Source organism: Gorilla gorilla, chromosome 6 (genome assembly GCF_029281585.2).
Source record: "Gorilla gorilla gorilla isolate KB3781 chromosome 6, NHGRI_mGorGor1-v2.1_pri, whole genome shotgun sequence".
Taxonomy (NCBI): Eukaryota; Metazoa; Chordata; class Mammalia; order Primates; family Hominidae; genus Gorilla; species Gorilla gorilla.
Window position 1 is genome coordinate 63,254,073 of NC_073230.2, and position 17,555 is coordinate 63,271,627.

Below are 17,555 nucleotides of genomic sequence, written 5' to 3' on the forward strand. Positions count from 1 at the left end.
AGGGGTCTTGTTTTTTGCCCAGGCTGGTTTCGAACTCCTGGACTCAAGCAATCTTCCTGTCTTGGTCTCCCAAAGTGCTGGAATTATAGGTGTGAGCCACTGTGCCCAGCCTGTCTCTTCGTGTGTTTTACCTACATTGTTTTATTTTATTTTATTTTTGTCTTTTTGCTATTTTTGGAAGAATTCTTTATATGTTCTGGTTAAAGTCCCTCTGTCAGATATATATCGTACAAATAATTTCTCCCTGTCTGTAGTTTGCCTAATCATATTCTTTATGGTATCTTTTGACTAATAGAGTTTTAAATTTTGATAAAATCTATTTTTCAATGTTTTCTTTTTATGATAATTACTGTCTGTGTTTTGTCTAAGAAACCTTATCTACCCTCAGGTTATATAGATAATACTCTCCTTTAATCTTTATTGTTTTAGATTTTACCTTTAGGCCTGTGATTTATCTCAAATTAAGTTTTGTATATTACATGAGGTAACAAACGAGGTGTTTTTTTTGCTTTTTTTTTTTTTTTTTTTTTTGAGACAGAGTCTCACTGTCGCCCAGGCTGGAGTGCAGTGGCACGATCTCTGCTCACTACAAGCTCCGCCTCCCAGGTTCACACCATTGTCCTGCTTCAGCCTCCCGAGTAGCTGGGACTACAGGCGCCCGTCACCACGCCTGGCTAATTTTTTGTATTTTTAGTAGAGATGGGGTTTCACCGTGTTAGCCGGGATGGTCTCGATCTCCTAACCTCATGATCTGCCCGCCCTGGCCTCCCAAAGTGCTGGGATTACAGGCGTGAGCCACTGTGCCCAGCCTGAGGTGTTTTTTTTTTTAACCATAGGGATATCTGATTGTTCCCATACCTTTTGTGGAAAAGATATTTATTTTTCCCATTTGATTGATTTTGGTTCCTCTATCAAAAATCAAATGACCTAATAAGCCTGGGTCTGTTTCTGGACTCTATTCAGTTACTTTGGCCTGTTTACCTACATGATATTACCACGTTGTTTTTCTTATTCTGCATTTATTGTAAGTTTTGAGATCAGGTAACTTAAGACCTCACTTTGTTCTTTTTCGGAATCACTTTGAATATTCCAAGTCCTTTGTATTTTCATATAAGTTTTAGAGTCCATTTGTCAGCTTCTAAAAATGGAGCCTATTGGAGTTATGAGTCAGAGTGCATTGAATCATTGAATCTCTAGATCCACTTGGGTAGAACTAACTGACATCTTTTTTTTTGAGATGGAGTCTTGCTTGGTCGCCCAGGCTGGAGTAGGTGTGATCTTGGCTCACTGCAACCTCTGCCTCCCAGGTTCAAGCAATTCTCCTGCCTCAGCCTCCTGAGTAGCTGGGATTACAGGTGCCCACCACCATACCCGGCTAGTTTTTGTATTTTTAGTAGAGACGGGGGTTTCACCATGTTGGCCAGGCTGGTCTCAAACTCCTGAGCTCAAGTGATCTGCCCATCTTGGCCTCCCAGAGTGCTAGGATTACAGGCATGAGCCACTGTGCCTGGCCAGAACTGACATCTTAATAATGTTGAGTCCTTCTGCTCGCAAATGTGGTATGTCTCTCCATTTATATTTTCTTTAATTTCTGTCAATAGTGCTTTATAGTTTTTGCTGCACAGGTCTTAACACATCTTCTGTTAAATTTATTCCTAGATATGTTTTTTATTTACATTTTCCAATTATGTATTGCCAGTATATAGAAATACAATTGCGTTTTTTTTTTTTTGGAGACATAGAATCTCACTCTGTTACCCAGGCTGAAGTGCAGTGGTGTGATCACGGCTCACTGCAGCCTCTACCTCCCCAGGCTCAAGATATCCTCCTGACTTAGCTGAGTAGCTGGGATTACAGGTGTGCACCACCATGCCTGGCTAATTTTTGTATTTTTTTGTAGAGATGGGGTTTCGCCATATTGACCAGGCTGGTCTCAAACTCCCAAGTTCAAGGGATCTACCCACCTCGGCCTCCCAAAGTGCTGGGATTACAGGCTTGAGCCACTGTAACTGGCCACAACTGCTTTTTGTATATTGACTTTATATTCTGTGCTAAATTCACGTATCAGTTCTAGTAGCTTTTTATACATCACTTAGGATTTTCTGTGTACACATATTGTATCTGTGAGTTTTCTTCTTCCTTTCCAACCTCTGTGCCTTTTATTTCCTTTACCTCTTTTATTACATTGGTTAGGTTCTATAGTATAATATTGAATAGAAGTGGTCAGAGTGGACATCTTTGCTTTATTCACAATCATAGGAAAAAATATTAAATATTTCCCCATCACATATACTTTTAACTGTTTTTCTTAGATGGCTTTTATCAGATTGAAGAAGTTTGCTTTTATTACTGGTTATCATGAAGGGATGTTGAATTTTGTCATTTTTTTTTCCTGGATTTATTCAAATGCTCCTATGGTTTTCCTCTTTTGTTTTATTAATATGGTGATTTTACATTGATTGGTTTTTAAAAGTTGAGTCGACCTTGCATTCCTAGTATAAACCTCACTTGGACATGATTTTTATCCTTTTCTTTTTATTAATATTGCTAGATTTGGTCTGCTAATACTTTGTTAAAGATTTTTATGTTTCTTAGTACATATTTTCTTTTTCTATAAAATCTTTGTTTTTATTAGGAATCAGGTATCAGGATTATGCTGGTCACGTACATGAGTTGGAAAGTGTTTTCTCTTATTTTCAGAAAGATTTTGTGTACAATTGGTGTTATTACTTGCTTAAATGTTTGTGGGAAAATTTTTTATTATGAATTCAATTTCATTACTAGAATCATTTTGCATCAGTTTTGTTAATTGTGTTTTTCAATATGTTTTCTCATTTTATCTAAGTTGTCAAATTTATTGGCATAATGTTATTCATATCTCTTTTTTTTAATGTTTAGTAAGGTCTGAAGTGATAGTTTCTCTTTTATTCTTTTTTCTTTTCCTTTTTTTTTTTTTTTTTTGAGATAGAATCTTGCTGTTTCTCCCAGGCTGGAGTGCAGTGGCACGATCTTGGCTCACTGCAACCTCTGCCTCCCAGGTTCAGGCAATTCTCCTGCTGCAGCCTTCCATGTAGTCGCGATTACAGACACGAGGTACCACGCCTGACTAATTTTTGTGTTTTTAGTAGAGACAGGGTTTCACCATGTAGGCCAAGCTGGTCTCGAACTCCTGACCTCAGGTGATCCGCCTGCTTCGGCCTCCCAAAGTGCTGGGATTACAGGTGAGAGCCACCACTCTGGCCTCTCTTTTATTCTTGATATTAGTAATTTATGTTTTCTCTCTCTCTTTCATCAGTCTAGATAGCAGCTGTATCAAAGTTGTATTGATCTTTCAAAGAAATAAACATAAATTTTAGCTTTATTTTCTATTTCATTGATTTTTCTTCTTTTCTTTTTAAAACTTCCTTCTATGGTTCTGGGCCCAGTGGCTCACTTCTATAATTCCAGCACTTTTGGAGGCCAAGGTGGAGGATAGCTTGAGGCCACAAGTTCAGGACTGACCTGGGCAACATAGTGAGACCTCATCTCTACAAAAAATCCAAAATTATCTGGGCATGGCAGTGCCACTGCACTGTAGCCTAGGCGACAGAGTCAGACCCTGTCTCAAAAAAAACATAAAAAATAAAAATAAATAAATAAAATTTCTTTCTATGGACTTTAGATTTACTTTGCTCTTTTCTAACTTTTTAAAGTGGAATCTTAGGTTTTGTACCTTTCTTTTTTTCTAATACAGGCATTTAAAGCTTTACATTTTCCTCTAAGCACTATTTTAGCTCTGTTCCCAAATATTTTATGTCTTGTTTTCATTTTCATTTAGTTTTAGATATTCCCTAATTACCCTCATGATTTCTCTTTTGATTCATGGGTTATTTAGAAGTGGGTTGTGTGTTTTTCAGATATTTGAGAATTGTGTGGATATTTTCATCGATTTCTGATTTAATTCCATTGTTGTTACAGAACATATTATGTGCGATTTAACATTTTAAAATTTACTTAGATGTATTTTATGGCCCAGTATTTAGTCTGTCTTGACGAATGTCCCACGTGCGTTTGAATGGTCTAGTTGTCAGGCACAGTGTGCTAGAAATGTCAGTTAGGCCAATGGTTGGATGTATTGTTCAGATCTTCAATTACAGAGGTCAGCGAACTTCCTGTAATGACCCAGATAGTAAATATTTTAGGCTTGTGGTCCATGCAATTTCTGCAACCACTCAGTTCTATCATTGTAGCACAAAAGCAGCCACAGCCAGTATGTGAATGAACCATCATGACCACACTCCAGGGAACTTCGTTTACAGATCAGACTGTGTGGGCTTGTAGTGTGCTGACCCTCACAGATTTGCCTTACATATTTGTTTCGACTGTTTGTTTACTCAGTCATGGGAGGAGGAGTTTTACAGTCTCCCAACTGTTTATTTTCTTCTCTTTAATTTTCTTAGTGTTTGCTTCATGTATTTTGAGGCTCTCTTCTAATACATGTTTATGATGGTTATGTTTTCCTAATGAATTGACTCTTTTATCATCATGGAATGTTCCTTTTATCTCTGGTAATATTCTTTATCTTGAAGTCTACTTTGTCTGATATTAATGCAGCTGCTCCGGCATTTTATAATTACTGTTTGCATGACGTATCTTTTTGCTTTCAACCTATATGGGACTTGTGTTATAGCTAGTCTAATAATCTCAGTGTTTTAATTGGAATTAGTTCATATATATTTAATGTAATTATTGATGTGGTTGGATTCAGCTCTGCCATTTTAAATTTTTTAAAATTACATTTTGTGTGTTTCCTCCCTCTACTTTTTCTTTCCTGCCTTTTTTTTTTTTTTTAGGGAGGTAGAGAGATTAGTTGGAAATTTTTTAGGATTCTCTTTTTTCTGTTGACTCTTTTTTTTTTTTTTTTTTGAGATGGAGTGTCGCTTTGTCACCCAGGCTGGAGTGCAGTGGTGCAATCTCAGCTCACTGCAACCTCCGTCTCCTGGGTTCAAGCAATTCTCCTGCCTCAGCCTCCTGAGTAGCTGGGACTACAGGCACGTGCCACCATGCCCAGCTGGCTAATTTTTGTATTTTTAGTAGAGACAGGGTTTCACCGTGTTGGCCAGGCTGGTCTCAAACTCCTGACCTCAGGTAATCCGCCAGCCTCGGCCTCCCTAAGTGCTGGGATTACAGGTGTCAGCGCCACCGTGCCTGGGCCTCTGTTAACTCTTTAACTGTATCTATTTGCATATTTTTTTTACTAATGCTATAGGGGTTGCAATATATATGCTTAGCTTTTCATAATCTCCTTAGAGTTAACACTGAGCCACTTCGCATAAACTGTAAGAAACTCATAGGCAGGTGGTTCTGCTTACTCCAGAGCTTTGCACTCTGTCTGCCATATTTATAAAATCTATGAATGTTGTAAACCACTAATACAATGTTAGAATTTTTGCTTTATTTTTAATTTAAAAAATTGTTTTTGAAGAGACAGGGTCCTCACTATGTTGCCCAGGCTAGTCTCGAACTCCTGGGCTCAAGTGATCCTTCTGCTTCAGCCTCCTAAAGTGCTGGGATTACAGGTGTGAACTACCACAGGGGCTGGCCAGAAATTTTGCTTTAAATAGCCCTGCATATTTTATTTTAATTGATAGAAGCAAAAAAGATAGTTTTGATATTTATTTATGTATTTCCCATTTTTAGTGGTCTTTGTTTCTTCCTGAAGATCCTGATTTCTCTCTGGTATTATTTCTTTCATCCTGTAGAATTTTGCTTAGCATAGGTTTGGTGACAACAAATTGATTTTCATTTGTCTTAAATTTGTTTTTATTTCACCTTTATTCTTAAATACATTTTTGCTGGGTGTGGAATTCTAGGTTGACTTTTTTTTCTTTTCGGTGCTTTAAAGGCAGTGTTCCGTCGTCGTCCACCTTGTTCTTTCAGGGTCATTCTTTGCACTATTCTCTTGTATGGAACATGTGCTTTTTCTCTAGAGGCTTTCACAGTTTCCTCTTAATTTTGGGTTTTCAATAGTTTAACTGTTACATGCCTAGATGTATTTGTATTTATCGTGCTTAAGATCCTTTGAACTTGAACTTGTAAATGTGTATCTTTTAGTACACTGGGGTGACTGGCCACTCTTTTCCTACAGGTTCCTGAGGCTTTTGTTTTCCAGATTTCTCGTTCTTCTCTGTAATTCGGATCAGATGATTGCTATTTCCCTGGTTTTGTATTCATTCATGATTTCTTCTGTTATGTCCAGCCTGCTCTTAAACCCACCCAGTGAGTTTTGTAATTTTACCTATTGATGTTTTCTAGGTCCAGAATATCCCTTTGTTTCTGTCTTATTCTCCCTTTCTCTTCTGAGGGTTCACTGATGATGAGTATAGTTCCCTTTTCATCTTTGAAGATATTTCTAATAACTGCCTAAAACCCTTGTCCCTATTTCTGACGTTTGGGTCATCTTGGGATCCATCTGTTTTGTAGCATGGGCGCACAGGCCCAGGTCGGGTGCGGCAGCTGGCCGGGAGTCACAGTCTGCAGTGGTGGAACAGGGACTCTAGCCCTGCCTCTGACTGACTCCAGAGCCCTCGGGTTTTCCTTTGCATTGTGCTGTCTTTCCACACTTTCTGTCCTGTACTGCCCAGGGAAACTTACCATTTGGGGGAGGTAATGTGGATAAGTACATGGATTTTGTAACCCATGTATGATTACTGTAATACAATGTGGAGAAGATGTATCTGTGATTAAGTCCAGGAGCTTTTTTCTATAGTTCTGAATTCTTGGATGTCTCGCTGTTAGAAGTAGCTGTTTGCTTAGAGCATGAGTGTATGTGGTGGCAGGAGCAGGCATGGTAGGCTGCTGGTGCTGAGAAGCAGCAGTGCAGGCTGCATTGTGGGCATGGCTCTAGCAGCCTCAGCCTCGCAGGCGCAGGGACGGCATGAAGGAACCCTGTTCGGTTTCCCTGTGGACCATCACTCACCCAGGCTCCCACCAGCAGGGGCAGCTCCGGCTCACTTTAGGGCTGGCCTCACTGTGTGATTTCAGAACACAGCCTCTTAAACAATATCTTCTCACCCATTAGCTTTGACCAAATATTTCCTTAGGATGGGAAAACATGTTTTCCTTTACAGTTCATTTTCAGAGGCTTAAGATGCAAGTGACAGGATGAAGTGTGTGTGCTGGCACAATACCGTAGAAAGAGTAATGGTTAATCATAGCCAGGAAATAGGTAGCACTTCCCATGTGCCAGGCACTGTTCCAGGAGCTCCATGGATGTGATCACATTTTAATCTTCATAGCAAGCCATTGAGGTGAAGGAATGTCATCCCTTTATAGTTGAGAAAACTAAGACATAGACTTTCAGTGACTTATCCAAGGTCACACAGTTGAAAGGTGACAGTAGGGACTCAGCTCAGGCTGTCTCACCCCAGAGCCCACATCTTAGCAGCCTTTGTGACTGATAGAGGGTGTCCTGCGTCTGATTCCCTAACAGCCTAACTTTGGGAACATTTAATCTCCCTGGTGATTTGCTGTGCCTCTGTTTCCCGCTGTGCCCTCTGTAGACACTGGTCGCAGTTCTCATGCCCTGCCCCCCAACCTCCGCCTTTTTCCTGAGGCCTCAGAGCCCTTCTCGGCTGAGTGTCCAGCTCATCAGTCACAAGTAGAGGGACCTGACCTGCCACCCAAGTAGTGATGACCTTTGTGCCTCTGATTCATTGTCCAAAACCCATTTGCACTGGAATGTGATGAGTTTAGCAGGTAGGGATAACTAAGAACAGACTCTGAGAAAAGGATCAGGAAAACAGTACATGGCATGTGAGGAGAAAGAAGAAAATGTACAAGGGAATCTCAGGAAGTGAAAACCCACAGCTGCTTCTTGCCGTCTCTTGCCTTCACTGAGCCTGCCTGTCTCTGCAGCTGACCATATAAACAACTCAGGGAGGTGGTGCTTGCTCCTGGACCCCAGAAAGCTTTGTGCCAGCTTCCTTGGGATGGGTGAAGATGGATCTTCCTAGCCTGGTGGTGCAGGGTCCTCAGGTCCTGTTGATGTGTACTGATCAGTGTATTGGATACTCTTGCCCTGCTAACAGGGCCTCACTCTCTCGATTGCCTTCTACAAGAGCAGAAGTTTTAGAGCTATGGGATGTATGTGCCAAGAAACAAGGAAAACATCTTGCCAAAAAGATATGGCAGCTTTAATTTTAATTTTAAAAACTAAATTTTAGCATTACTTTAGTAAAACCATGAAACAGAAGGAGGACAAGGGGAATAGGCTAATGCAGGGGTCCCCAGCCCTCAGGCTGTGAATTGGTACTGGTCTGTGGCCTGTTAGGGACTGGGCTGCACAGCAGGAGGTGAGCAGCAGCGAGCAAGTGAAGCTTCAACTGTATTTACAGTCGCTCCCCATCACTTGCATTACTGTCTGAGCTCTGCCACCTGTCAGATCAGCGGCCACGTTAGATTCTCGCAGGAGAGCGAACCGTATCGTGAACTGCTTATGCGAGGGATCTAGGTTGCGCGCTTCTTATGAGAATCTAACTAATGCCTGATGATCTGAGGTGGAACAGTTTCATCCCGAAACCATCCCCCACTCACCTTCCTGGCCATTGAAAAATGGTTCCACAAAACCAGTCGCTGGTGCCAAAAAGGTTGGAGACCGCTGGGCTAATGGATTGAGATTGCGAGATTCTATGTACCGTGTTGCTGGTGTTTTTTTGTTTGTTTGTCTGTTTTTCACCCCCAGTGCCATTTCAGTTTTCCTAATATCATGCCATATTCTAACCAGAAAGGGAAAGTATTTTGCCAACTCGTCGTTGAAACCATCTTTTTAACACTGCTTTGTTTTTAATTTGCCCAGGTCTTTAAGGAGGAGAAGTACTTGAAAGAGGCCATGGAGTGTAGCGATGTGATTTGGCAGCGAGGTTTGCTGCGGAAGGGCTACGGGATATGCCATGGGACTGCTGGCAATGGCTATTCCTTCCTGTCCCTTTACCGTCTCACGCAGGATAAGAAGTACCTCTACCGAGCTTGCAAGGTGAGGGTGGCTCTGTTGGAACTGCTTCTGAACAACCCCGAGTGTGCACAGAATCCAGAGTCCAGAAGTACAAGTCCTGTTCCTTCTTTTAACCTGTTTCTCCCAGTTCTGTAGCTTCCTCTTTTTCTTCTGGCACAGCCTTATCTGTGGTTTCTCTGGGCCACAGTGTCCCTGTCTATAGAATGGAGAGGACAAATGTCAATGGCTTCTGAAGAATATGTGTCCTGGAGTCACTACGTGATGAGAATTACCACCTGTGCCATTTATTGGCTTTATGAGTTTGGATATGTCTCTTCTTCAAGCCTCAGTTTCCTCATTTGCACAGACAGAAAAAAAATACTACCCACCTCCTAAGGATGTTCCAAGCAGAACTGAGCTAATGTGCAGATTGTTTGTAATCATCCTGCCAAAACCCTCCACGGCTTCCCATTGACTGCAGATGGAGCCTATGCTCCTCCGCTGGGTTGACAGAGCCCTGCGCACCTTCGCCCCTCTCTGTGTCTCTGCCTGATCTCCTCACCTTACCCTGCCCTCTAGCCCGCCATAATACAGCCATGTTGCCCTCTCTAAGAACGGAGTGTGTCACTCTTGTTTCCTCTGGACCTGTCGTTAACTGTTCCCTTCAGGAGCACTCTTCCTTCAGCTCCTTGCCATGCTGATCTGAATTGTGACATTCTTGGAGGGATCTTTGAGACCCCCCAAGTGGATGATCACTCAGTTGCTCATTGTATGTTTTGGCTTGTTTCTTGAGTGTGTAGGCTGGTAGAACATAAGCTTCTCGATCTTGTTTGTCTGGGTCACTTTTCTACACTAGTACTTGGAGCAGTGCATAGCACTGAGTAGAAACTCAGTAAACATGCACTGGACATGTGAAGATGAATGGCATAGAGCAAGACTCAGTAAATGTTTGCTAGTATTTTTATGTACACATTTCACAAAATGTAGTTGTGTGCATACAGAAAAAAGATTGGAAGAAAATACACTAAAGTGTGTACAGTGACCCTTGTTAGATGGAGGCATTGCGGCTGATATGTTCTTTATACTTTTTGAACATCTATTACTTTATGAAGACTTCTCAACCCCAGTGGAATGGGCCCTACCTTGTTGGTGTGCTGGAAAATGCACACACATCTGTGGCTCCCCCACTGATGGAAGCAAAGAGGGCAGGGCCCAACTTGGCATGGCAGGTCAGCAAGGGATGTCTCAGCCAAGACCTGAGGGACAGCTCGAAATTAAGCAAAGGGGGATGAGGAAAGATGCAAAAAGGAGAAGAAACTGCTGTTCCAAAGGCCCAGAGGTGTGAGCACCCAGGGCCTGTGTGAACTACACTGTGGCTGGAGCACGGGGGATGGGGCAAAACAGGAGCCAGCGAGCGGGGAGCAGCCAGATTCCCCAGGCCTGGGCCAGCCTTGATGATGTGATGATGGTAGATGATTATGCAAATATGGGCAATGCGAGAAGACCGCAGGAGGGGTGAGATGCAGCCAGTTTTTTAAAGATGAGGGGTTTTTCAGGTGGGCCAGGCAGAGGTGGCCTGCAGAGGTGGAATGCAGTTCTGATAAGGAGAATAGCTTGGGCAGAGCTGCAGAGCACGAACCAGCTCTGTGTGTTCCTGACTCCGTAAGCACTTCAGCCTTTGGGATGCAAAGGGAAGGAAATGTGTGGCCAAAGGTAAAAGTCAGACAGGTGGGTAGAGGCCAGAGAAAGTTAGTTCTTCCCTGTAGCCAGTAGTTTTCAACCTTGTACCACTGGGAAGCTTTCAAATCATGCCTGGACCTCACTCTAGACCAGTTAAATGAGGAAGCCTCAGCACTAATATTTTTCAAGCTCCCCCAGTAATTTTAATAATCAGCTAGCACTGGATACTGATTTGGAAGATGGGGGCTCATGGAAGGGTTTGGAATCCATATTCAGACTCCTCTTTTGGAAAGATTGCTGTAGTCCCAGTAGGAAGAATGAGGCGGGCTTGGGTTTCCCCAAATAGTGGTTTAGTAATTAATGCAAGAAATGTTGAGTCATAATCCAAAGCATAGGTTGGGATAAAAAAATGAGACATTTAGAAACACCTATGATGTAAAGCCCACAGAATTTAACGCATGTTTTTAAATGTGGAGAAGATGGAAATATCTGAAGGTCTTTCTGTTGTCTGACTTGGAAAACTGGGTAGATGGGCCATCAAACAAGCTAAGAGTGAGCAGATTGGGAGGGGAAAAGCAGAGTGAGTTTCTTTTTACGTGTGCTGAACTTGATACTCCTCATGTTTATTATTTATGATTCTTAGTATACAAATGACCCTTCAAATTATGTTAGCTTAGGCACAAAAGGGAAGTTTATTAAAACGATGTGGAAACACCCATTGAAGAGGTCTAAGAAGAAAGAGTCAAGGAGCTCAGAGGAGAGCACAGGGAGGGCTGAGGGCCAGGGGCTGGGAAGGTGGAGAGGCTGCCAAGCAGCAGCAGCAGCTGTGGAGGGGCTGTGGTGAGAGGCGGCGCCCCAGGCAGGGCTGAAGCTGTTTCCCAGCTGGGGCCGGGGGAGCCAGCAGCTGCTGCTGAGAGCCATTTTAGAGCCAGGGTTTTTTGTTCAGGATAGAGCAGGCGTTTCGAGTTGCTTCTGGAATCGTCAGCTGAAGCGGCAGGAGGAAGGTGCCAGGGAGAACAGTGTGTCGTTGAGCCATTCGGTCTTCACCTCGGACTTCCCAGCAGCTGTAAGGCAGACCCCACTCTACAGCTGAGGCAGCCGCAAGCAGAGGCTTGCTGGGCCTCACCCCTGGAAGAGGGGGTGCAGTAGCCCATGGAGCCCACGCTGAATGCCCTACAGCTGGGGGTCCACTTCCCTGATGCCTGTGAAGACATTGCATTCTCATTTATTGCCTTTTCACCAGGTAGAAACTCCAGTCTTAAAAAGAAATCCCTTTCTTTTCAGTTTGCAGAGTGGTGTCTAGATTACGGAGCACACGGGTGCCGCATTCCTGACAGACCCTATTCGCTCTTTGAAGGTAAGAGTGAGAAAAATGCTATAGATTAAATGGTTGGGTGAAATTGGTTCTCCTGCCCTTGCGGACTGGCACTGTTCATATTTGACCTGGCTCAAGTAATACTTCCAAACTGTAAAATAAGTCAGCAAAGTAGCTTATTGCTGAAAATTATGTTGAATCTCTTCACCTTACCTATTGTTTTTTGCTCCTATGAATGTCTTCCAAGTGTTCTTAGGTTTTTTGTGAGGTGTCTATGCAGACAGAACGTAGAAGACTTGCTGTTAGCAATGGAAGAAATAGTTTACTCCTCTGCATTTCATCTGTAATGTTGCATATTTAATATTGGTGTATTCATGGGAAGCTTGAATAATTACTTAAATATATTTAATATCATATAAAGAAGTATGAATAATTAATATTAGCAATTAGAAATATTAGTAAGTAGAAAAAATAGCAAGAGTGAATATTGAAGAAAGTTCTGAAAAGAGGAGCACTGATAGGCAGTCAGTGAAAGCAACAAGGATTCCAGAGTCCACCACGAGCACAGGGAAGGGAAGACAGGAGCACAAACAGAAGCCTCACAAACAGGCCTGGATATTCGTTAGATTTGTATGTGGGTATGGGCCTGCTTTCTGTTTGCTAACATTTTGGTAAAGGTTTTTGCATCTCTTTTCATGAAGGATATTGGCCTACAGTTTTCCTGTCTTGTGCTGTCTTTCTCTGGTTTTGGTATCAGGGTCATACTGACCTAATAAACCATGTTGAGAAGTATCTTCTTCTCTTCTGTTTTCTGGGACAGACTGTGTTAATTGGTGGAAGAATTGGTATTAGTGTAACTTAAATGTTTGGTAGAATTCTCCAGTACAAACTTCTAGGTCTGGAGATTTATTTTTCTAGACTTTTAAAATAAATTTAGTTTTTAAAATAGTTATAGGTCTGTTCAAGTTATCTATTTCATATTGGGTGAGCTGTCATAGTTTGTAATTTTTGGGAAATTGGTTAATTGCGTACATGTGGTGAAATTCAAATATGTAAGCCATTGGTATTCCTTATCATCCTCTGTCTGCATCGTCTGTAGTGGTATGTCCTGTTTTAGTTTTCATACTGGTAATATTTTTAAATCATATTTTAGAAATATGAGCAGAAAACAGAGCATGTGTCACATCTTTTGCAGAAGATGATCTTTTTTAATATTCAGAGAACTCATAAGGAAAAAGTACTTATTAGAATAAAAGTTTTAGTCCTCTGTGTCATAAAAATGGAATGCATTTGCATCAGATATAACAGAGTTAATGCCTGAACTCTAAATGGAGTTTATCAAGTTGATAATAGCACCTTCAGAGCCCCAGTGGGTCAAAAGCTTTGGATGTACAGCTCCCTAAAGGCGGGAAGTTAATAGGTCACCTCCTTCCCCTGTGCCTCGCCAGTGCCTGGCAGACAGAACTGTGGGGGACTCTCACCAAATTCCCGTCAGGGGACGGAGGGATTATTAAGCCGTGTGCCTAGCAATGCAGGCCATTGTGGCAAACTGGCCGGCTGGAGGAGCCCCTGGGAGGGCTCACTGGCACCTGGCACCCCTTCTGGAGGAGCTCACTCCTGCTGGAGTGCACCGCCCAGTGGATCCGCTGCCCACACACCTGAGCAGGAAAGCCAGGCTCATCCCCGCAGGGCCTCCTATGCTTGTTATGGGTCCCTGTTTACTTCTCATGGGCACTCCTAGGTCAGTGGTTTTCTAATTTTTTAAACAAGTTTCTGGAACCTTTCTTTAAACAAAAACTTACAGAGAAGGCTGGGAACACCCCAGATGACCTTCAGCAGGAAAAATGGGTAAACAATCTGCAGTGTACTGTTCAGCAGTAAGAAGGGGCCAACTATGAACATGCACAGAACGTGAATGAATTGCAGGAACCCTGACGAAGGAGCCAGATACAAGGGCTGTACACTGTGGCCATGCTCATAAGAGTGCCAAAGCAGGCAGAACTAATCCATGGTGGACCAAGACCAGGCTGCTGGTTACCTCTGGGGGGACCACAGGGATGGGAGGGACTGGAGAGGGGCACTTGGAACTTCCTGGGGTGATGGAAATATTCCAGGTCTTAATCGGGTTTTGTTTGCACATGTATATGCATTTTACAAACCTCAGAGAAGTACATTTCGGATTTATGTGTTTCACTGTATGTGAATTTTACATCAAAAGAAAAACTGTAAACAAAAACCCTATAAGGGAGGATTGTTCTGATTTGAGTGGGGACAGGAGACCTGGAGGCCTTGGTGGGCTACTAGCACCTTCTCCACCCCACACCCTTCCTAAGCTGCTGTGAGTCTAGTTGAAAACCCACTGCTCAATTACTGCAATGATTTGGGGTGGGGATTTTGACCAAATTGAGGTTTGTTAAAAATAACATTCTTCAAATATCAAGAAGATGTAAAATGCAACTTTGAGCATATACAGGCTCTGAGGGGAAGCTCCGCATGTAGGAATATCGTAATTAGCAGCATCCATAACTTCCATAGCGATTCTGTGATGCCACCTTAAAGTTTCAAGATATAAGATTAAAGCCCAGTAACCAGTTTTTAAAATATAAGATAGTGAGGAAAACTGGTGTTATTATATTACCTGCCAGGTGCTAAATATAAGGATATCTTTGGTTTTTAATGAAGTCATCTTTAGAGTCCTCGGCACCTTTCCCACATGCTTGCAGCCCCTGGTAAGGGAAATGATTAAAAGTCACTGTTTTAGACACTACCCTTATGCCATTCCTAAGAGGCTACTCATTTTACATTGCAGGCATGGCTGGCGCTATTCACTTTCTCTCTGATGTCCTGGGACCAGAGACATCACGTTTTCCAGCATTTGAACTTGACTCTTCGAAGAGGGATTAAAAGGTGCAAAAAGACAACTAAAATACCCATTTGGACCAAAAGCCACCAGATTGCTTAGTGCCTGACACAGAAACAAATGGGAATCCTGAAAGAGAAGCAGACACCGTCACAGGCCCCTCTGGTTAGACTAGCATGAGTGACCGAAGCCATCCATCAACATTTTCTAACAGCACCCTCATCAATATAAAATATGACTTCTTCACATACAGATTCTCTGTAGTGTTTGCATGTTTCTTGGTGTTTGTTGTCTCCAGGTGTAAGCTGTTTTAAATGGAAGGCCCTTCTATTCCTGAGGGCTCAGAGCTGACCATGCATGAATGTATGGCAGTGTCCACTTTTCTGTATAAAATGTATAAAATGGGGTTGCTTCCATATGACAAATGAGGGAACAGGTGGTGTCTATCTTGTATATCAGAAAGACTATCTAGGGTCTATCCTAGTGATAATACATTGTCAGCCTTTTCTGTGGCACCTTCCAGATGAGAATGAGGGAGCGACCACTCCAAGGACGGACAGGACCAGCAGTTCTGCAGGGGCGTGCTGGGGTGGTTTGGGAGTGCACAGCTGAATGCTTCCTGTTTGGATTTTACACTCACCTTCGTGTTTTAAAGAAGCCTCAGGGTGCATTGCAGCTCTGTCAGGGCCCCATTCCCAGCAGAGGCTTCAGGTGCTTTGTGTAGAGTCCAGGGCAGCCGGAGCTTTGTTGGGGAGACTTCTGGACCCAAAGGGAGCTTTCCCAAGAAGCCTTTGATGGCCACACTGTAGGCAGCAGTGACTAAGCACTGGCAGTTCCAGAACATTTACCCAGGTGTATGTTACTAAAACAGGCTCCACCTCAGTTTATCAACATTATAAGTTACTGTTCTAAGAAGAGCAAATACAGTTCCAGATGGGTTATTGCAGATTAACAGAAAGACACTCAACTGGACTCATGTCCCTGCAATTAAACTTACTTCAACCTTTTGGAAAGTTATCAAAATCTAAATTTGGAATGAATGCATTTCCTATTTTTTGTCTACTTCTGGGTGATAAAAAGTACTAGCCCTTATTTATAGATATGAGAAACATAATGTTCTAACCAACAACATTATGGTATTTGTGTGACTTTTATTTGAAAAAATGTGAGCAGTAATTTGGGTTAGCCTACCTTCATTAATTCTATCACATAGATTTCAGTTTTTAGAAGGGTTTCTGTCATCATGGAACAGGTGGTCTGGGACTAGGTACTTTTCGTCTTGTGAGCTAAGGCTTGTGTCATGAAAGACAAGAGGCCTCTCTTAACAGCCCAGTCCTTGTCTGCAGGGGGAGGCCTGAGCATTTCCCAGCCCCAGTGTCCACACCTCTCAGAAAAGAGAGAAAAGAATGTCAGTTTAGGAGAAAAGCTTCCTTTTTACTTGTGTGGTTATGTGTGGGGCTGGCACCCGAAATGTGTGACATTCAGCTTCTAAACGATGCCTGGAGAGTCTGTTTGCTGCAGACACCCTTGCTCCTGAGTCATGATTATTTTCTTTCATGTTAGATTGATGACTTCTGTGAATAGAAATCATCCTGATCCTATTTTACCTGGCCTTGAGGGCCTGTTGATGGACTTTGCAGGCAGTCCAGCAGCCCACACCTGCAGGCAGGATGCTGTCGTCAATGAGCTGAGGGTAGCTGCTTTGCTGAAGACCTCACACGATGTCCAGTCTCATCCAAATAACATTGTTCCCATCCTCCCCACTCACCACATCAAAACATAACACATCACAGCACTCAGTAGAGGTCCTGCCTCCCCGTTTCTCAAGGGAAGCCAGTAGGCAACACAGCCAGCACGGTGCTCTCCAGGGCAGCCCCTCTCAGAGGAGGCGGCAGCGGGTGCAGCCAGGTGTGGCTGCAGAGCAGCCACAAAGGTGGCCTAGGATGTGGGTGTCTCCCCAGGTGAGTCCATCCACACATGTTTGAAAAACACTATTAGTCTTTCTAACACACTGAGGGAAAGATTAAAATCTGTGGAATAAAAGAGGAGATTTTATTTACGGATTTTTTAAAAGCCACCTGGGTTGACACCTTCCTACTTATCCACTAGATGTCATCAGAGGTGCTGTTCCGTGGTTCTGCATTAACCCCTGCCTCATGTCTGTAACATGTGACAGTAATTCCAGCTCGGTCCCTCCAGGCAAAGGAGAAACGGGACTTACTTCACAGGACAGAGGATTGACAGAAGTCAGTTTAAGATAAGTGTTTGAATCAGACTTCAGTACATCTCATTCATTTCTTAGATTTGTGTTCACAATTGTGTTCTCTAAAATGTGTCTAAATTTTAAAAATATGTACATGCATAATGTCATTTTAAAATCTGAAGGAAAGAATTTGATGTCCACAAAAAGTGTTTGAGGTTCTTTGGTTTTGTTAGTAAAAGCCAGTTCTGTGGTGATGACCTGTGGAATCGTCATTCGTTTTCATTTCTCCGTGTTTGAGAGTGACATTGGTTAGGAGCAATGGCGACTGTTCTGAAGGTTGGATTCTTCACTTAAAAATGCGGCAGCTGCGGCTGGGCATGGTGGTTCATGCCTGTAATCCCAGCACTTTGGGAGGCCAAGTTGGGTGGATGATGAGGTCGAGATCGAGACCATACTGGCCAACATGGTGCAACCCCATCTCTACTAAAAATATAAAAATTAGCTGGGCGTGGTGGCGGACACTGTA

At 42.7% G+C, this 17,555-nt stretch overlaps 1 protein-coding gene across 2 annotated transcripts in view; it reads left to right on the top strand.

The window, feature by feature from the left end:
* LANCL2 (LanC like glutathione S-transferase 2) overlaps window positions 1-17,286 on the top strand; it is a 66,544-nt gene extending 49,258 nt beyond the window's left edge. For both annotated transcript variants that reach the window (XM_004045467.5, XM_063708109.1), the window contains exons 7-9: window positions 8,837-9,013; window positions 11,936-12,008; window positions 14,776-17,286. In XM_004045467.5, coding sequence (XP_004045515.1) covers window positions 8,837-9,013; window positions 11,936-12,008; window positions 14,776-14,870 — 345 coding nt within the window. In that variant the 3' untranslated portion in view covers window positions 14,871-17,286. The remainder of the gene's footprint in view (window positions 1-8,836; window positions 9,014-11,935; window positions 12,009-14,775) is intronic.
* The last annotated feature ends 269 nt before the right edge of the window (window positions 17,287-17,555 follow it).